This window comes from Falco peregrinus, chromosome 2, assembly GCF_023634155.1.
Source record: "Falco peregrinus isolate bFalPer1 chromosome 2, bFalPer1.pri, whole genome shotgun sequence".
NCBI lineage: Eukaryota > Metazoa > Chordata > Aves > Falconiformes > Falconidae > Falco > Falco peregrinus.
In genome coordinates, this window is record NC_073722.1 from 61,452,417 (window position 1) to 61,474,009 (window position 21,593).

A 21,593-nucleotide genomic window follows, 5' to 3' on the forward strand; every position below is an offset into this window, starting at 1 on the left:
GCAAGGTTGCCTGTTCACCCCAGGGCTAGAAAAGCAGAAGTGCAGCTTATCGTACCAGATATATTATTTGGATATTGACTTCAGTTCTAATTTAAACTTTGCCAAGATCACTTCTGAAGAGAAAAGGAAGTGCCAGTTGACACTTCTGTGAATGTGATCGCCTTTTGCCATCTAACCAAAATTGGCAATCTTAGAATATATTCCTTACAGATCTTCTGAATGTAGGAGAACAAACAGCACAAATGTCTCTAACAGGATTTAAAAATATTTAACAAAATTTACACATTTATTTAGTAGGGGTTGTAATATAAATTTCAGGTGAAGGTTATGAAAATGTGCATATAAAAACAACTCAAAAGCCCAGATCTGTTTTCATAAGTAACATGAGGACAAGTTTTCAATTAATATAGGACATGCGCTTACAATGCACATATTACAAGTCAAGAACTGTATTCAAATGGTACCTTTCAGGAGGGAGCACTATTAATGTTCTTAGGGTAAATGGTCTCGTACTGTTAACAGAGTGCTGTCATGAATTATTGGTTGGGTTTTTAAAAAAATAAATAAATAAATTATATTAGTTTTTAAGAATTTAGCCAGCTTTTAATGAGCCATTCTCCGCTGATTGTAGTTATCTGCCATGTTTAATGTATTCCTCCCCTAAAATACTCAACCCCCCCCCCAAAAAAAAATTCCTCACCCTATAGATCAATATTTTAGACAAATAATTACTTGACCAGATTGAATAGTCACATGTACACAAGTATGAATGTACATATGCACATGTACAAGTATTCTCCTTCTTATACATAGATTTAATGTTTTCAAGTTTCAGATGTGAAGACAAGGTGCAACTAATATGGCATAACTTTTTTTTTGTCTTCAGGTGTGATATCTTACACAGAATATTTATTCCTCTTATGTATTTTAACAAGTAAGTATTTTTGGAGAAAAAAACCCAAAACGTCCTTACAAGTTTCTAATCTCAATGTGTTACTGTAGATTACAATACTCTTTGTTTTCTTTTTCTTTTTTTTTTTTCCCTCTCTCCTGCGTATCCCAGGGGAAAAAAATGTGTCATGCATCTCTTATGGCTATTTGAGCCTCTTCTGTCCCACTCCCCTACTGGAATCTTGTGTTATGTTTTAAGTGCTTTATTATCTAGAACGCCTTTTACTGACTGTTGAGAAAGTTGAGCCATGCACATTAGCTAAAACCTAGTTAAGAGCTTAAATTTATTTTTTTCTTTGAAATTCCTACAAAATTTCTAGTTGAATTTACTGAAGTTCATGGAGGACGCTGAATACAGAGAAGAGAAAGATAGACATTGTTACTGGTTTGTTTCACCAGTTAGTGCATAATGCGTGACACCAATGAGACAATGATAAAATACAGAATATAAAATCTGTCAGACTAAAGTAAATGTTTAATTATGTTAGAAAACACTAACAAAATTGAATACTTATTCTTCTACCACCCATAAAAACAAAGTAGAATAACTTAAACTAAGCCTGATACAGACTTTGTTTTGTTATTTTAAGAGGTGTTTTTTGGGAAGGAGTGAAGTGTTTTGCTTGTCTTTAATTTGTATGTAATTAAAACATTTCTGTTGGATTCATGAGGGTTTTTTTGAGACATGATCTGGATTCTTAGTCAGAGGAGGAGCTTGACTGTGAACTCTTACAGTCCCTAACTGCTGGATCAATGGATACTTTTCCATCATTTCTTTGTTATCTTGACTAACTTTTGGCCATAATTCATCCATATTGCAAATCACTGAGTATCACCAAAATGTTTCCTAAAGGCTTCACTTACAGTGACCTTCGAAGTCCCCATGTTTCAGAAATAATTTGAAGTTCTAACCTGATCTCAAACGTCAAAGATTCTAAGCATCTAAACAAGAAAATTCTGGGTCTCTTTGAACACATGATTTGTTTTGAACCAGAAGTTGCATCCTGTACATTTTTTGCAAAACTTTTAAGTGTCTTTTCAAACAGTCTTTTCATAGAAAATTTTCTACAAATTTGTATTTTTTAACATAACGTGGACTCTAGTTATGAACTAACACGCTTAACTACCCAACCAGCCATTACTGTGAGATATTTTTCTTGGTTATTTTATATTCTATTTCTACTGTCTTATTTCCCCTGATCTATGAATTTGTGAGCATGCCTTCTGTTTTTGTAACATGGGTAATACTGTTTTACTGATGTTATGATTTGCATTTACTATGTATACAAACATGCCAATTTAAATTACTTGCGGATATGCCTTTTATAAATAGACACTGAATAACTTTTTAGACATTTATATTTGCTTTCTTTCCAAGGAAATAAATAATTGAATGAGCTTCTTTTTGGCAGAGCCACATGCAGGTTTTAGAATTGCTTTCAACATGTTTGACACTGATGGCAATGAGATGGTGGACAAAAAGGAGTTCTTAGTGGTACGTATAATTTTCAGTCTTTGAACATTGTGATGTAATCTTGGAAATTAATCTTTTTTTCTTGATTGAGACTCATGATGATTTCAATAATCATGAGAACATAAGCTATTCTTCATTGAGTGCAGTTGTTTATTTCCTTTATTTAGTGTAAATAGTAAATTTCGTGTAATGTAAATGGTAAATAGTAATTTCTTATTACAATGTGTAGGTGTGTCGTATATTATGATTTTTGAAGCTTAATTCCAATTTTTATTCTGGATCTCTTTAGTTGCTACTGCATTCAAAGATAATTAGGCTATTAAAGTAATATTGCTGTATCAATGGTCAGCAGAATTATTTAATTACCATAATGATGGAGGGACTTGCAAAAGAATCTTTTCCAGCTGCTCAGCCAGTCCCCCAGCCGTGATCAGTGGCCCCTGGCCAACCCTCCCAGTTTATATACTGAGCATGATGTTCTAGCGTATGGAATATCCCTTTGGCTAGTTCGGGTCAGCTGTCCTGGCTCTGCTCCCTCCCAGCTTTTTGTGCACCTGCTCGCTGGCAGAGCATGGGAAAGTTGAAAAGCCCTTGACTTAAAGTAAGCACTACTTAGTCACAACTAAAACATCAGTGTGTTATCAACATTATTCTCATACTAAATCCAAAACACAGCACTGTACCAGCTACTGAGAAGAAAACTAGTTTTATCCCAGCAAAAAACAGGACACTCACTCAACATTAGGGCTTCTGATTTTACAGTGACTACATGGCTTTATATTAACAAACTGCAGTATACAGTATAAATCAAGAATTTTTTGAATTAGTGATGTCCATATGCAGCAGATGTCTGGGATTACACTGAAACACACAGTTATGGCAAACAGGTTTTGATGCATCTTTAGAAATGAACATTTAAAATTTTGTGGTTTGTTGGTTTAGATAAGCTTTCTGAAGACAGCACAAGATCTTTATTTTCTACTGAACAAGTACAGGTGACTAATTGAATAAAAATTATAAGAATTGAATCAGATGTTTGTAAAAAAAGGTATTTGCAGGAGACATCAATTTTTATCTTCATATGTCTTTTGTGTTGTTGAGTTTATAAATAAATACAGTAAATACATGAGAAAAAGCCCACTGCCTTACTGAAGAAGAAGATGGAGCAAAATATAAGGAATCAAACATACATATGAACAGACACATGGAACAGACACTGATTTAAATGTCAGACCAGAATTTATTTAAAACAAAGACACCCTAATTTCCTGTGTGCTGTTTCTTAATGGTTTTCAAATCAAGTTATAAGCCTTGATTTAGGTAAGCTGTGCTAACCTAAATAAAACTGAAATGTGAAGGAAACTGTCCTCAACACAGTGAACTTCCCTCAAGTCTCCTTTTCAATGAAATGAGATCAGAGGTCTTGTTTTCTGGTGGCATAGCTGAAGCAGAACAGGTCTCATTTGTTTTGGAAACTGTAACCACTTGCAAATTGTGGCATGCTGATCATTTTTTTTGTGTTCTAATACTAAATGTACAGATCCTTATATTTGCTAATTCCTAATAACTATGTTCTACAGTTGGGGGAAAAAGCCAGCAAAGATTGGATTAATTGGCCAAAGGAAAACTAGAGGAAAAAGAAAAAAAAAGGAAAAAAAAAGTCTTTTATGAGTCAATAAAATGGAATGTGGTGGACTGACAACTTTAGAAAAAAAAAAAAAAAAGAAGGCTTCCATTACAACAGCTAAGTGTGAGGAAATTGAAGCAGGAGGTTTTGTCTTTCAAAAACTGATGCTGCAGATGAAATCAAATAAGTATATAAGGCAGGAAGCAAAGACAATATTCAACTATGGATATTGCATCTTTCTTTCTAACTATGCTTTTATATTCCTCTTTTTATTTGGTTTTTTTATAACATCCTACTTTTTATTTGTTCTCTGTCATGGCCCCTGATAAAAATTTCTCCTTCTTATTCTTCTTCTGTTACCAGATTTGATGGATAGAAGAAAGAAAGGAGAATTTGCAAACACTAGCTATACTGTTCTCCACCTATTTTATTTAACAAATTTGTATAGATTAAACCTGACCCTAACTGCTTGATTACTGTGTCAGTGAACCTTTAAAAATTAGATCAAATCCCCTAAGTTGGAATGGTAGATCTGAACTGAGAAAGACTAAAATAGATAGATAGGTAAATTGGTAATGTCTGTGTAAATAAAACTAAATATGAAAATAAAATTTCATTCAGTGATGCTGCAGCTGTGACAGACCCAGGCCCAGAACATACATTTGGCATCTGTAGTGACCTTGCTTGGGTACGCATCATCTCCTGTGTGCCTGGAAGCAGGAGATTGTAAGTGTTGCCATTTGAACAATATCCAGCATTTGCAAAATACTTCTCCACTGATTACAGTCAGCTGTCATAATACTTGAAGTATTGTTAATAATACTCAGTTTTGCAAATAAAGAGAGTTTGAAGAGATTGGTGTAGGGATCACATGTTATGTGATTCTTGTAGAGAGAAGTAGGGGTAGTGAAGAGTCAAAAAATACTTAATTTTTCTGGTAACAGGTTTAGTGTTTTTGTAACCTAATTCTATGGTGTTTGCACTTTCCTCTTTGCTTATGTCATAGGGGTGAGGTCAGGGAACAGAAGGATTGTGTTGCCTTGTTACAGGAGATCTTGTTTTTCCTGCTTTCAGCAGTCAATCTCATTATCCTGTTTCAAACAGTGCTCCTATGAAAGTACTCCTAAATCCTTTTTGTATTCACTTTTCTACTCCCCGGTATCCTATAGCACTCCTTCTGAACAAAAGATCCATTTCCATAAGTTTAGCAAGTGCTCTAATGATGAGTGCAACAGAATCTTACTCCCTTTGCCTCTGTGGCAGGGGAAATACATCCAAGGATGCATTGCTTTTTACTGGTTTGGTGTTTGTTTGTTTGGGTTTTTTTTTGGTTTTTCAGTTACTGCCACTCTTCTCTCCTAGTTGATGGCTTGTCACTTCACTTTTCACAAGTTTGTTTTTTTTTTTTTTACTTCATTTACCTTTTTTCTTTCCACAGTTTTGAATTGCAAACTGTGTAGTACTCTAGACCATCCACCTAAATGTCTTATCATGACTTTTTCCTTGTCGGCATAGGTTACAGTAATTTGTGCCTGTAGGTTTGCAAAGAATTAGAAAAAACATACCAAGGTCTGTAAATTGATCCCGTACTCAAAAATAGATACAATGACACACAATATTCTGGTCTGTATTTGCCGTATAGGCAATTCTAGAACACAACAGTAAATTTTGAAAATTCATAAAATGTTATTTATAAATGCATTTGCTATTTAATCACTAAACAGTGTATTCATTTGCTTCAGTGTTGTCATACCCCTGCAGCAGAGCTGGCCTGATCCCTTTGTCTTAGTCATCTGCCTTCCCTGAAATTAAATTTGGAAAATTTGCTTGCAAAATTTATCACACTTACTTTACCTTTCACATTCCAATCCCAGGGAGTTCTGTATGTATCATTAGAGTATCAGGTTTTTATCTGTGGGTATCTACAGTATCTACAGACTTCTGGTAGGTAAAATCAGGTCTTTGAAACCACTGCCACAATTGTGTCTGTCTGCCATGATGTTTGGTCCTGAAAATACTGTATTCTAGATAGGACAGATTTGTCAGCCAGGGTGTTTGTTCTTTTTTGCAGCCTACTTTGAGATTAGCAAATGCTGCAAGTGGCAGTACATTTTTTCACATGCAGTTTTTGAAAAGCTGAAGTCCACTGGCAGAGATACAGGTGGCACCATAGTTAATACTATGTGAAGAGTAAACACACACTTTTCTCTAATGGTTTGGAATATTAATAAGTATTACTATAAATAAAAATATCTAGATAAAACAGATACTTACAAAGAAAGATAAGTCCAGACCACTCCTTACTCTGAAGAGTTTGTATAATTTCAAAAAATAAATATGCTCAAGAATCTGTATGTTTTAGGTCTCATATTTGAGGTTTTCTCAGAAGTCATGTTTTAAGCTCTTAATGTAGAGAAGTTTTACGAGACCTGGAGGTATTCTTTGAACAGACTTGAAAAAAGAAAGGGGCACTTGATAAATTACTCTGGAGTAGTAGTTTGTTGCTGATGAAGGGGAATGTTTCACCCCCACCAGGTGTTTCCACCCCTCCCTTGTACCAGCAGGAGTAAGACCTGATCTAGTTGGAAACTAACAATATGAAAAAGATTGATCCAGCTGACTACATAGCCACACAGGTACTAATTAGTACCCTACAAGAAATGATGTGCCTAGAGGTGGTGAAAAATGCTGGAACTCCCTCTTTTTGTATAGGCTGGATTGGCTAAAATGTAAAGCTACACAATGATGTTCTTACTATTGTGCTCCCAATTAGGATTATTAACCTTACTTTGTGGAAGATATATTTCCTTTTTCTTTTCTGTGCGATGGTTAAGGTCACAGAGTGAACATGCAGGCATGAATATGAGCAATAAAGCATCATTGAAACACTGATAATTTAATTAAAAACTAAATTTTAATAGTTTTCAGTGTTTCTCGTGATGAAGGATTGTTATGCATATGAAATAGCTTGAAAACTAAGTAAGAATAAAATGGTTTGTTTTTTAGCTACAAGAGATTTTCAGGAAAAAAAATGAGAAGAGAGAAAGGAAAGGAGATGAAGAAAAACGTGCACTGCTGGTAAGTAAAATCGGAATAGTTTCAGCTGGTAGTTGGGTTGTCCTCTTCGATGTAGGACAAAATTGTGTGTGTATATATTTCACTTTCAATGTTTTCTTCAAACAGTAAATCCATATCATTAAAAAATATTCAAAATATTCGTAACTTTATATATAGAAAAAATCAATATTTAGCCTAAACTGCAGTTATTGAAAAAAAAAATAGTCAAGTGGTCTATAGAAAGGAAAAAATTAGCGTTTGAATACTGTATTGCATATTATGACATTAACATTTGGAGGCTATAAATTTAGGAAAAAGTGAATAGTAATGACCCAGTATTATTGTCTATAAGAGTGAGAGATCTCAGTGGCAAGACCAAACTATAATCCTGCCCTCATAACTAACTGAAGCTGTTTATGTAGACATACTGATCCTGATGCTTGTTATTAACATAGTAGTTTTAAAATAACTGATGAAATGTTAGAAGTTGACTTCAATTTTATGTTCAGATTTAATTTTTTTATTAAATACTGCTTATGATCAATGCAAAATGTTTGTATTGTTTATATTCTCTAAATAGATTTTTGGGGAATATTGAATGCTCATATACTGTTAAATTTGCATTTCTGATGTGTATAAGAAAGGTAAGTCAGAATTAGACAAGTCTGTGATGGTTTGTCTGGAGGATGGCAGCAGTAGCAGAAACTTATTTTACTGTTGGACAGCTAAAAATCAGGGACAAGTCCCTGTCAAGCCCACAACGGAAAAAATATGTTTGTTTGTGATTTGTGTATTTACAGCAAAAATTCCTCTTTTTTTTTTTTTTTTTTTTTTTTTTGACACATTTGCAAAGCTTCTCATAGTGCCCATTATCCTTTTGGGACCATACGTGCTTGATCTCAGATCTTTATCCCTGAAACCATAGGAAGTTTGAATTTCAAGAATTAATACTTTTTAAACCTTCCCTAAACATAAAAAGGGATCTTTTCTTCCCACCTGGAGACCTGTCCTTCTCAACTCTTCAAAACTGTAGGTCAATTGTTGAACCTCTCACACCCTGTCTATTCTGAACAAAGGGAACTTACACCCAAAGGAGGAGCTTTTGGAAAAAGTAAAGATTGCAAAATGGAACATTTCTCCTCAGAGTAATCTCTGCAACTCTGTACTTCTCTTTTGAAAATATGAAGAATGAGATTTGAAGATAAACCATTTTTTCTTCACTGTCTTTTTAAAACCAGGCAAATGAGAAAATCTAATAATATATAAAATAAAGCTTTGCTTATTGTAACTTATTCTGTTGTCTTCTTTTTCCCCCCCTCTTTTGACTTCACTCTGACATGTGATACTTGGCTTGGCCTGTTCTTGCTGTATGTCAGCGTCTTCAACTTTATGGATATCATACTTCTACTAACAGTGTATGTACTCTAATTATTTTCAATTTATGCAGTCTTAACCAGTGAGGTGAAACAATATTTTATAAGAAAATTTTTTTCATCAAGTAAATTCTGCTTCAGTAAAAATGTGATGGATCTTTTACTTGCATAAAAGATTGTGCATGCTTGTTGCCATGAATTCCTACCAGGAGGAAAGATTGCTGTATTTATATAAAATGAAGGAAACAGTATTTTTAAGGGAAAGGACAAAATGTATCTTAAAAAATTACGGACTTGTTTTTAATTAATGTACGTAAATTAAGTCAACCTGCATGAGTCATTTGATCCAGGTCTGTCTTGTCTCCTTGTGTATAATGTGAAGCAATAGTGAAAGGAATCCTTCACCTCTTTGTTTCCCCCTACCCCAAAAAAAAGAAACCAGAAGAGAGCTTTTATATTTTGGTGCTTCACTTACAGAACAAGTAAGAACTTTCAGCAATGACCCAGAATAGGATTTTACAGAAAATAGTCCCTGTATTATGTAGGTGACAGCAAAGTTATTTTCAATCATTTTGAGGGATCGGAAGAGAGAATCAGCAAGGGGAGAGGTCTTCTGCATTTTTTTTATGTTTTCGTCATGGCCTGATTAATTTTTGGGACACAGCAGAAGTAAAACTGTGGTAATAAAAGATGATTTTCTGTTAAAGTAGAAGAATTAAACTTGTTTTGGTATGATAATCGTGATATTCAAAGTGAGGGGAGGGAACCTATGAGAATTAGTGACTAGTGAGTTTCCAGTTGTAAAGTCTGTTTCTTTATATAGTCGGTCACGGGAACGCACAGGTTTGTTTCCTGTGAAGTTAGCACCCACAATTTGGGCAATATGCAGGAAGGAATTCTGTTGAATGAAAAGGTGCAGTGATACAATGTAGGTGCTGCAATGTTGTGAGAATCATGTAGTAGGAGGTGTGAGCCCTTAAGATTAAATGGATTTTAGGTAAGGCTTTGCTGCAGTGAAAGGTGCTGTACAGTGGTTGCCATATTCCTCTGCTACCTCCTGTTTTACAGTGAAACCAAACTAGTTAGGCTTTCCTACTCATGCAGTAGTTCTCAGCTTAAGTAAATAATTCACCTTCTAGACTAGCCGCATCCAGACTTTTTGTCAAAATGATGCCCAGGTGTGCACCATCCTTTTCTGCCCTCCTGCTGCCTGAGTGGAGATCTCCATGCAAAGGAGACTCAGGTGTTTAGGAATTCACAGTATCCAGCAAATCCCCCACCCCAGGAAAATTGGGATTTCTATTTCTCCTACTGAAACAAGAAGTGTAGCAGCCTTTTCAGTTTCTCCTGATGTCCTGGGGAGTTGAAAATTCTCAAGACCAAGGAGATGGAACCCTAAAATGTCTGGGGTGATCTGAAGTGCTGAGGGCCCCTCTCCTCACTTCATCCTTCAGAACAGCTCTAATTTTTTGAGAAGTGTCAAGGTCTGTAAGCCATAGAGTGCATACAGTGATGTTTTAAATAGGTTAAATATTTTTGCATTTTTGTTTGCATAGGTTAATTCTTTCAAATCATGTTCTGGTGCATAGTGCATTTGCGTATTAAGGCTACTTCAGCATGTGTTGCATGAGTGTGTTCACTAGCCAAATGCCAACCAGAACATGATAGTTATAGGGAGATGCATGTAAGGAAAGTGAAATGTGCACGCCCAGAAGTACTAATTTCATTGACTAAAGTACATCTCCAGTAAGAGAACAAATTCAGTGACTACTTAAAATAGATAATTGCAGAATTTTATGCATAAAAGAATGAGGTAGTGTTTATTCACATGACCCAGTAAACATCAATGGGATAAATAAGTCTAAGAGAGAAACTGCTAAGGACCTAATCCTGTACACACTCAAGTAAACAAGTTTAAGTTTAGCAATTTAGGATGGTATGGAGTACAGTGGCCACGACATAGGAACAGAAAGATAAAACCAGAATTTTTCAAAAGCGAGACAAAAGTATAATACACATTAAGCGTGGGTATAATTCCTGGTAGTTTTATCATGTTTCTGTAATGGCAATTTACAGAAAGAGCTGAGTTGAATTAGTTAGTGAGGAAGTATGTAACAGAACTTCTAGAAGCAGTACATACAATATGTTGACATAATGTAAAATACGTAGAGACAGTAAACCTTCAACTCTGAACAGTCTTCTTTATGATAACTGTGATTTTACACATTGCAGTGTAAATCTTCTGAGAGAACAATATGTGCTGAGTTAAAAAAATGGGTTTAATTTCTAGTTAGGAGATTAAACTCATTTTTTTGTCTTGCCTGCCCAGATGGACATGGGAGGGGAGCTGTGAAAGTAGCTGTAGTTTAGATTAACTTGTGGAGAGAAAGGGGAAAATCCATTCAGTTGCAATAACCCTACCCAAGTTAAAATAGCCTTCTGCTGTCTTTAGCGTCACCTCCCCAAGATTCTTTGGCGGGGGGGGGTGGGGGTGGGGGAGTATTGTGTAGCTCTTCCAAGACTAATTGCAAGATAAGGGAAGACCTGTTTTAAAAAGGAAAATTTTTTAGGCTTCAAAAAATGAAACATTTCAGAGCAAAAAGGTAAGCATATTTTCCTTGGACAGATTAAACACATATTTTCTATCTAAACAAGGTAAGTTTGATCATCTGGTGTGCATAGCATTTCCTTGATAAGTATATTACAGTTGAAGCTGGACTTAATTAGGCTTGGGTTTTTGCATTTCTGCATTAGTGCAAGGATATCATCCTGATTATTGCATGAAATTAATTTTATATAACTAGTTGTATGGTGATATCTATTTTGACCAATGGGAAAACAAATTTCATAAGTATTTAATATTTTTTGCAACAGAATTGTTAGAAAAAACAACAGCAATATACTGAGTTTAGATGGACATTTTCACATATACTTTTAATATTTTCAGTTTACATTTTCTCTATTTTGTTTGGGAGAGTGGAGTCTGGTGATACTTTTGGCACAGCCAAGTTATGAGTGATAAGCGAGTATCTGTAATAGTCCAGTGTTACCTTCATGTACAAAGTGTCATGTAGCTGGGTAGAAATTTCTCTGTGTAGAAGCAGAAGAATCAAGGCATGCTTTTGAAGATCAGTTGAAAAAGATTTTAAAGTCTGTAGTGGTTGTTTTATTGTTTTTTGGTTTTCAAACAATTGTGCTTCTTGAAACTTCTGCAGGTTCTTAAAACAGAAGGAGAGGACCTTGTCCCCAGAAGCTATTGGGATACTTTGAGACGTAGCACAAGCCAAGCACTCTTTTCGGACCTTGCGGAGGTATAAGACAACCTCTGTCTCTGGTCCATAAACAGACTGCTATTTTATTTATTTATGTTCTGATTATTTTCCTGTTTTATGCACTTTGTTTCTTCTCTTTTAACTATTTTTTTTTTAAACCTTAAAGTTCTCAGATGAAATGGATTTGGTTCTGTGCAATGTGATAATTGAAAGTTGTCATTTCCAAGTAAAAGCAAAGTTGTATTTTGAAAGAGTTGGAAGATCAAGTCCTCTTCACTCCTTACCATAAGAAACATTTTTCTAATGCTAGTAGTGACAATATTTCACAGTTAGAGAAGTAATTCAGGAAACCTTTGTAATTTAAGCTTGGTCGAGTGGTATGACAACTTGAGTGAGAGTTGCAGCCCTTTAAGCTTTAGGTCCTTAATGTGCTTTTTATGTATGTTATCAGAGCTTATCTTCACAAAACCAGTGTCATGCAGAGATTGTTTTAATTCTTGAATTAAATCAGGAATTTTAAAGTAACCAAAACATTGATCAACCTTTTTTGATATTACATGATCATTATGGAGAAGTAGTAATATCACTGAGCTGTGAAATTAATTTCCATAGTGCTTTAAAGTCCGATAAGATTCTTGTTTCATGATCTGCTTTCAGATTATTAAGACATTTATTTTTATTGATCATTTAAGAGGGTCAGAAAACTAGATCATCGAGGCTTTTCTGTGCCCCATACAGTGAGGGTGATTGCTCTGCTGGTTGTGGCATTAAAGGACATACAGCAACTCCCCACTGACTGTGGTCTCAAGTCCCATGTTTCATAAGCAGGATCATAATGAAAAAAGAACAAGGAACTGAAACCGACCTCTGGGGTAAAACAGTCTTTTTCTTTGCTTCATAAGCAATGTGTGCTCCATATTAAAAGTAATTAGTGTTTTGTCCCTGCTGTTGTTCTGCAGAAGCTATTGAATAACCTGAGGACTTGGATGGGCTTTTTCTAATTTCCAGGCTACATTTACTCATAGTCCCTTTATATCAGTCTGTTGTCCCTTAATTTTCATAGGGCTTTTTCTTCTTTAGTGTTAATCTTCTTACGGTTGTGTTTATAAATGCAGTCATAGCCCAGTTTATCAGTTTTAATTTTCATAGGCTGAACACAACAAGGTCTTTGATTTTTCTCTTAAGATAGAACCCAGGTATCAAATAGGCCTTCTCTGTACCTCTCAGCTCGAGTTCATTTGCCTTTGAACAAAACAAAATGTAGTGTTATAGAATTGAGTTTTGTAGCAATATTCACAGAAATAATACATTTGTAGTGATCTTGCAATAAAGCAGTATATCCAACCTTTGTTCCCTTGCTTTTAAAGTGATGAGCTCCTAAACTACTAGTCCAGTTATCAGTCCTTATTTATGCCACCAGATTTTAAAACCCAGGATATCAGTGTTCCTGTCTAGTCATCTAAGGGAGACGTAAAGGGGAGACAGGGCTGCTCTTCTCATTGACTGTTTAAGGAGCTTGGGGCACTGAGTTTTCTGAATTAACTGTCTTAATTTACATCTGATACCTCAGACTAGTATCTGTAACTACAATGTAGTGGAGGTTTAACAGCAGCTGTAATAAGCATTGATTTAAATTGTCTGTAAAATGCATAAGAAGTCTCTTTGATCACTTGTAAATAATTTTACGAAGAAAGATCATGTCCTGCATTTGCTCCACTGACAATTTCTCACTTCTCACCATAATCATCATTATCATGCTTGGGTTAAGTTTGATCCAGCTGGCTTTCATCCATATTCTTATCTCTCCCAGGTACTCTCACATCTGAATAATAATATAGCCATCTGTACTAAGAAAGTGGCATAAAGCTAGGTGACACTAAAGTCTGTGTTTTTTCATAGCCTTTTGAGAAAGCCGTGTGTAAACTGAAAAGGAGAGTAAATAAAGTTTGTTATTGTGGGGATCAACTTACAAGGTCTCTTTGGGGGGAAAAGAAGTTACTCACCACATCCAGTTTCTTTCTAGGACAGCTTACAGTGCTGTTTCTGCTATTTCTCATTTAGCAACTACACCATCCTGTTGGAATATGCCAGTTATCGCTGAATTCAGTTTGTGGGTTTATTCTTAAATTACTAAGTGAAACTGGAAATGAGTAGATTTATTACTATAAATATTGAAAAATCAGGGACTTGCACTAAGAAAGTTCTTTTTAATTCAGCGCATTATATGCATACTTTATTCTCAGAATATGTTCCTTCAAGTGGACCATTGTTCTTGAGTATAACTTCCTTTTAGTCAACCCTCTTTAATCAAAAGCTAGAAATTAATTTTGCAGAAAATACATTAAAAAAATAGATTTACTTCTCTTCAGGTTAGGAAATTGAGAGGAAAAGATGTTGCCATTATGCAGCAAGCCTGTATTTGTGTTAAGAGTTAGTGTAAAGATAAATAAGGCAGGGTTTTATTCTCATGTAAATGACTGCAGAATATATTAGATCAAAATAGAGGCTTACATTTTTATATATGTAAATAGGTGTGATCATTTCATTTTCCCTGATCTAAAATACGAAATTCACTTTATTATGAACAGTAAATAATAGTTTTAAATTATTAAGGCTTTTATTTTTATCCTTACCCCTTAAGAGAGAGAATGTCTTTAATGCTATCAATGCAGAAGGAGCACAGGAATAGTTTTCAGTTGCCTGCGGTTCTGCCGAGAAGCATACTGGTTGAGTTTCTGGGGTGAGGTTTTTGTTTGGGTTTGTTTCATTTAGTGAGGCTGACCAAATGGGAATTGTGAAAAGACTTACAGATTGTATTTTTTTTAAATGGTTCTTTAGATATGGGTGAATGCAACCTAAGTCTAAGGTTTTGAAATGTTTTTGCAAGATGAAAGGCTGTAATTTAACATTTGATATCTTTTCAGTGTACTTGAGGGAAATTGTTTGAATGTGCTTAGGGATTTAATTGCTTAAAAGACATAAGAAATCAGGGTATCTGCATTTCAGTATATTGTGTTCTGTAGTGGAGGGTAACAATATTAAAAGACAAATAGTGATTACTTTTCTGAATTAGTTTGCTCACTTGAAGAGCAGTGCTGTCTTAATTGAAGGACATGAAATATCTCTCTACCTATATATACACTATGTCATCTTATTTCTCCCTGGAGAAGAATATGAGAATAAAGAGGAAGCTAGAGCACACGTAATACAATCTTGAGAATCCTGAACTGATTATACTGAAGTACAGAAAAGTCTCTCTCATTTCTTTAGTTCTTGGATGTTGAAAGGATCAGTATTTTTACTGCCTCATTTTTTCCTTGTTGTTGATACAGAAATACTTTTAATGGATATTGCATTTTACATTTTTTACAAATCAGTGTGTACATTTGAAATTAATAGAGTATATTGCAGAGAATGTAGCTGTGAAATGGTTTTTCATGGTACATGACATTGAACTGCTGCATAGTGTTCAAAATGTCTTCCTAGTTTCTTCATTTAGAGTTTCTCCATCTGTTACAAATTTATAGCCTCTTCAGTTATGAAATCAAGTCAGACCTAAAGGACTCTTTGAGTGCAGCTTGCAGGTTTGTATATGCAGATCTTTATAGATCTGTATAAACTGTTTCCTATACTTAGAGTAAATCCCGTAGGTTTGTAAACTATCGTTATGGTGATAAATTAGTACTACTACATCTCCCATATACTTACTAGGTTGCCGTACTGTATATTCTGTTCTGTACATTTCACAGTAGAGTTGGCAGGCACACTTCCACAAAAATATGGTGTTGCTGATGGGTGGTAGCTTGCATAGGCAGAGCAAAAACTACTGGCTCCCACTCTTTGCTTTTGGTAGGATCTTGTCTTTGCAAGAAAAATGAGAGCACAGACAGAAGGTTCTCCCTAGGCATGTGCAGCAGGGAGACTAAATGTGTTACTTTTTCAATTTCAAATGTTGGCAGATGCATGTTAATGCCAGAAGGACATTGCCATGGTGGAATACTATGGCTTGCTTAGGAGCCTTATATTACTGAATTATTTTTCTAGCTTTTCAGTATATCAAGAGACTCTTTGTAAAAGAGCTTAAATCAATGCACATACGTGACACTTATGGATAATGAAAATGTAGTAAAAAAGTACAGTGTTGCACAATCAGGTGGTAGTTACTTCTGTTTATATGCATATCTTCCTATTTACAACTCTTGCTATTACATATGCTCAAAATTAGTTGGTATTACTACTCTAATTCTGTGCCTTCAAAGTCACTATTTTTTGAGGAAAGAGAATTAGTACATGTTCAGAGATTCTTGTTTGATGCAGAGACCACAGACCTGGTGGATAAGGAACGTTCTTGAGAGAATGACTCAAAATATTACTTCGTGATTTCAACATTTTTTCAATTCTGTTATTTTACATATATTTGGGCAATAAAATTTAAACTGTAGACATCTGCTGCTTATAGAAAAGAATCATATAAAGTACACCTGACTGATGTGAGTAGTTTTGGAATACAATCCCATATTAATAATTTTGAAATATAAAATAAAAGTATATGAAGTAATGTCCCTTAGTTTCTTTGTAGTTGCACATTAGAAGGGAAAGGAGATTTTGTCTGAATGGAGTTATTTTTATGGTTTTCAGAAATGACTAGAACTTCTTTTTCTCAAGAGTTTCTGGTTTTATTTTTCATGCTTCCCCCCCCTTCATTGCAGCTTCCTTTATATTGTTGTTGTAAGTGTTTTCTACTAAATGCAATTAACAACCTAATGCCATTTTGTGTGAAAATTGCATGACTATATTAATTTAAAGGATTTTAATGCTGAAGTTTTTCTTAAGACTGCAAACATAAAACGAACTCTTCTAATAGAAAGGTCTATTGTGAGGATAGGCATTCTCAGATTATAGTTCTGTAACTGATCCAGTCATGGCCTTTAATTTCTTTTATTCTAATATTTAAGCGTACTGATGATATGTCAAGTTCACTGTCAGATACTACACTGCTTGTACACTTTTTCGGCAAGAGAGGAAAAGCTGAACTGAACTTTGAAGATTTTTATAGGTGAGTCTCAATTTTATTTAATTCCTTGTAAAAAATACTTGCATGCTTGTTCCACTTAATGTGTATTGTATTACTATACACATAGTTTATGCAGGCATGTATAATAGTTTATGTTCCCTTTGTGTGTGTTGTATATGCAAAGAACAAAATAAAACAGTAAGTGGACCAGCAAGAAAAAGTCCTGTACTAATGCTGCTGCATTGGCAACTTTTGATAGCACTTGTGTGCGTAGTTGGCTTGGGGTGGAGTGGTTATACCCCAACCCTGTTCTTACTGGTATGTAGGAATTTCTTCTTGGTTTTGAATTATTTTTATTGTTTCCCCTGTTTGTCAGTGTTTTAAAAAAAAATTTGTGTGTGCATCTCTGCTCCTGGGGACATCTTTAAATGTAACAATTTTTCTGAAGATACCATGTAGGCACCCTAGAACAAGCTTCTTTGGGAAAAAGTGAAAACACAGTGGAAGCCATTGGCTTAATCATTACTCCAGTTAAAATAGAATTCAAAAATATAGGGAGAGTGCCATAAAAACAGAGCCATAAAACTGTATGGTTTTGTGTAACTGAAAGAGATGGTATTTGGTTATTGTTTCCTCAGTAAATACTCCCAATACATATTGTCTTTATAATTACCACTTAACTACGCATTCTAATAAATCGGATGTTTGCAAAATACTTTGCCTTAAAATTATGTATGTCATGAAAAGTGTTCAGTATTTCACATTATATATAAACTATCTCATCAAGTGAAATCATGATGTGAGTTCAAAACAAGAACCAGAAAAGAAGGTACTTTTTCAAAAGGCATCTAGTTAAAATGTACAGCTATTGCTGTAAGATGTGAATGCTAAAGAGATCAAAACCTAGCAGATGTTTAATGAAAGAGGGATCCATCAAGTTTTATTCACTACTTCACCAGCTCAAAAGATCATTAAACTATGGACTGGTGAGGGAAATGCGGTTGTACATTTACCTTGCACTTACACATTTGCCTAGACATCCCTTTGATTTGAGCTCCTCATAGTTCTTAGAAGTCAAGTTATATATCAGGAGGGAGTGTTGCAGGCAATGTCTACAGGATGGGGACTCTTGAGAACCTGTAACAGGGAAATGTCACAGGTTGTGATTGTCAATCAGATGAACATGAGCTCCCGGTGCAGTACTATGACTGGAGAGCTTATTTCATCCTTGGTTGTATAACTAGAACATCAAGCAGAATCAGGGAAGTTATATTTCCTTTTTATATGTAGCTGGTTTTATATATACTTTATATATACCTCTTAACCAATTTTGGTGTCCAGAAGATACTAAATATGTTGCTAAGTTGGGAAGAGTTTATAGAAAAATCACAAGAATAGTGAAGTATTACAAAAAAAAAAAATAGTTTAGATAGAAAGGCTGCAAGACTTCGTCATACTTAGCTTGTTAAGAAGAGAAAGGTAAGGTTTGATTGCAATCTGTAAGTAGCTATATGGGGAGTAAATTTTGGGAATTAATTTAGTACCATGACGGAATTTTTGACATAAATAAATATCAGGGACCCACTGAAGAAGAAAATTAAGCAAACACACACTAGAAGTAAATCAGAAATGTAAGTATTAAGTCATTCTAATCCTTAATAAAACACTTCATCTTTGAGTTAAGATTGATGTATTGTTAGAAAATGTGTCAACATAGATAAGAGATTTACCAAAATTGCCGTCAGTGCTATGAAGAGGGAACTAACTTGCATAATGCTGTTCGGCTTCATATTCTACGACTCTTTTAAGGACACGAATAGTAGAAATACAAGGTATTATTATTTATTCATATTTATGTTTGTGTTTTAGATTTATGGATAACCTACAAACTGAGGTTCTAGAGATAGAATTTCTTTCCTACTCTAATGGGATGAACACCATCAGTGAGGAAGACTTTGCCCATATTCTTTTGAGGTATACAAATGTGGAAAATACATCAAGTTACCTGGAAAACATGCGCTGCAGGATTCCTGAAGAAAAGGTAATTGTTTAGCTAGAACAGCAGTGGGCCGCAGCATCCAGTCCCGGTGTCATCAAGATGAGAACATAGCCTTGTTGGACTGAATGAGATTCTGTCACTGAATTAACTACCACCAGGATTTTATTCGGATCATAAGCTGTGTCTCTCACGTTTTTCAGATTACTTACTGAATAGAGGTAGAAGAGTAAATAGCGTGGACTTAGGTTCCATAGGATGTAGCTAGTGGTATTTTTGAAGTTTAGGTGACAAAGCTTTGTATTATATGACATTTCAATTTAAACTGCATAAACTGTAAGACTTGATAAAGAACAGTTTTCTAACAATGAAGCATTAAAAGAACTATTTTTCTTCTCTTTTGCACTGCCGCTGGAATAGCTCATCCTCAGAAATAACCTTGACACCTCTTACAGAGTCGTTTTATAGTCTTAAGAACGGATCACTTGTATACAGTATATTATTAATGGCTGAAGAGATAGAAAAGATAATAAAAACAGTAAACGTCATGAGGTAGATAGTCCATTTGTTTCACAACAAATGAGTTGTCAGAAGTGTATCTGAGAGAAATGTAGTGGCAACTATGCATCAATGGAAATCAATAGGATAATGTTGAAAGGGATGTTTTGGATATACTCCTGTTTGTGTTTACAGAACGAGATCAGATTAATCTGTCCTGGAAATCGTAACTTTTTCAATAGCTATTTATTTTAATAGCATTGGCAGCAGAGTTTTGAAGAAAAGTAATAGATTGGTTTGGACAGGGTTTTTTTTGTTTTGTTGTTTGTTTTTGTGTTGGTTTTTTATTTGAGAAATTACATTGTCATTTCTACAAAGTAAGAGAAATCAGCTGACCCGATAGAAGCACATTCCGAAAATCAACAGTTTTCTCTTAAAATATCTGGATTATTTGATTCTTCCCATGGTTGTACAGCATTTAGGTCCACTGAGAGATAAACATAGCTGTGGAGTAGAAAGGGAAATCAGGGCTGTCTCTTTTGCACCAGTTTAGGTGTAAGATAAAGTGGTAATAACTGGGATCAGGGTTCCTGTGCAGTGACCCCTTCTGAGTTCCCAGGTGAGCCACTGAGGCGCTCAGTTCTAACTACTCTAAAAGGCATATGCAGCTTTCAATATTCAAAGCCAAGACAGTGCAAGAGAAGTGGTATAAAGCCCTTTTGGCATGGTTCCCAGATGTTTTTTGTTTAGGGGTAAATCTGAAAAAGAAAAAAAAACCAACAAACTTTGAGGCTTGTGTAACGACGACACAAGTATAACTTGGGTAACTGAAAAGTAATGACAGTTGTAGGTATAGAGAAATACTTCTTTGAATGGCAAAAATGAAGTCGATTAAGTAAATATAAATACAGACTTTCTTTTAAACCCAAAGAAGTATTCTTTGAAGTTCCTCTCTTAAGGTTTCCAATGCCACTGTTCGGATACAAGGTCTTCCACAGTAGTTCTTGGTCTCTGGTGGGACCACCAGCTAAAGCAAACTTCCACATAGAAGGCAGTCTCAGTTACTGGTTTGCTTATGGTGTGTTCTGGGACTATCCTGGCACTTGACCAGTGCCATATAGCTGTATGTCATATGCTATACCTCCATTAAGTAAAACAAGACATTGCCATTTTCTGTAGCTCCGTATCACTGGCTTGGTAAATGTGCTGTCAGTGGAAAAAGTAAACCCCTGTGACGTCTCTCGTGCTGGCCCCAGGCTTTTGAGAATGGGATTTTGCCTCTTTATTGCCATGGAGGTGGTGTTCATATGTTTGCACTTTGTTACACTTGTAATAACATTATAATTCAAAACCTACTCATTATTACAGTGGTATGCTGCAATACTAATACGAATCAGAGGATTCCATTTAGAAGAAAATTTAGTCTAGCCTGTCAAGTAATAGGCAGCTACTTTTGCAGTTGAAAATGTTAATCTTTTTTGGCGCTGTATGTAGAAGCCTCTAAAGCAACACGATGATCATTTGGTGTACTGAAGTCACGTTAAAATGTTCAGCTGGCAGGCTGCCTGCTCACAGGATGTTTTCCTCCCTTTACTAACTAGATGCCAAGCAGTGATTCACTTAAGCTGGCACATTGAATTACTACAAATATCAGCTCCTAAAGAAAGTCTACGCATTCTAACAGCGTTGGTGCATTAATGTAACAGTTTTATTTGCTGTAGTAAAATATAATCTGTCCAAATAAATAAAAGTTGGCTTCCTTTTACATAGAAAAGAAATAGTTTCCAGTAGGAAAATTCTGGGTTATCTACACATAGATAATTTCCTATGTCAAAATGCAAAACATATGGCAAATTGATAAATGTTTTTACAATTACCAGTTGAACAGAATATGGTCCTAGGAAAGGAGAGGGACAGTAGAATGCTGTATGCCCAACTCTCTTTGAGTGTCATTTTGTCTGCCCTTCTGCCTCTTTTGTGTCCTTTGCTGGCTTTCCTTGAGAGGAAATGGTTACAGATGATTTCAGCAGAAGCTGTAGAAGTCTAAAATGAAGCCAGAGATCTTTTTCATTGCTAAAATGTTTTGGAATTTGTACAGTTTAGCCATGGACTGCAGGTGTGGCTCCTTTATTTCCCTGCTTCATCTCCAGCGTAAACTTGTGGCAGCAGTTTTCATCACAAGTAGAAACACAGAAGCACAAAGGCTTGTTTGTAGACCAGCAGTTCTCAGCCTTTCCTACACAAGGGCTACATTCCATCTAGACTGGTCATCTCCTGCCTAGTTACATGGAAGGAGCCAGGATTTTTGCAGTAGCCTGACCTCTTACAGTA

At 35.2% G+C, this 21,593-nt stretch overlaps 1 protein-coding gene across 8 annotated transcripts in view; it reads left to right on the forward strand.

Moving 5' to 3' along the window:
- Positions 1-21,593, forward strand: part of MICU3 (mitochondrial calcium uptake family member 3) — a 57,754-nt gene that overhangs the window by 21,250 nt on the left and 14,911 nt on the right. For 2 of the 8 annotated variants that reach the window (XM_055795311.1, XM_055795309.1), the window contains exons 5-11: positions 887-934; positions 2,364-2,446; positions 7,059-7,130; positions 8,486-8,524; positions 11,698-11,793; positions 16,710-16,810; positions 18,638-18,809. In XM_055795311.1, coding sequence (XP_055651286.1) covers positions 887-934; positions 2,364-2,446; positions 7,059-7,130; positions 8,486-8,524; positions 11,698-11,793; positions 16,710-16,810; positions 18,638-18,809 — 611 coding nt within the window. The remainder of the gene's footprint in view (positions 1-886; positions 935-2,363; positions 2,447-7,058; positions 7,131-8,485; positions 8,525-11,697; positions 11,794-16,709; positions 16,811-18,637; positions 18,810-21,593) is intronic. The other 6 variants (XM_055795315.1, XM_055795313.1, XM_055795312.1 and 3 more) reach the window with 3 other exon arrangements.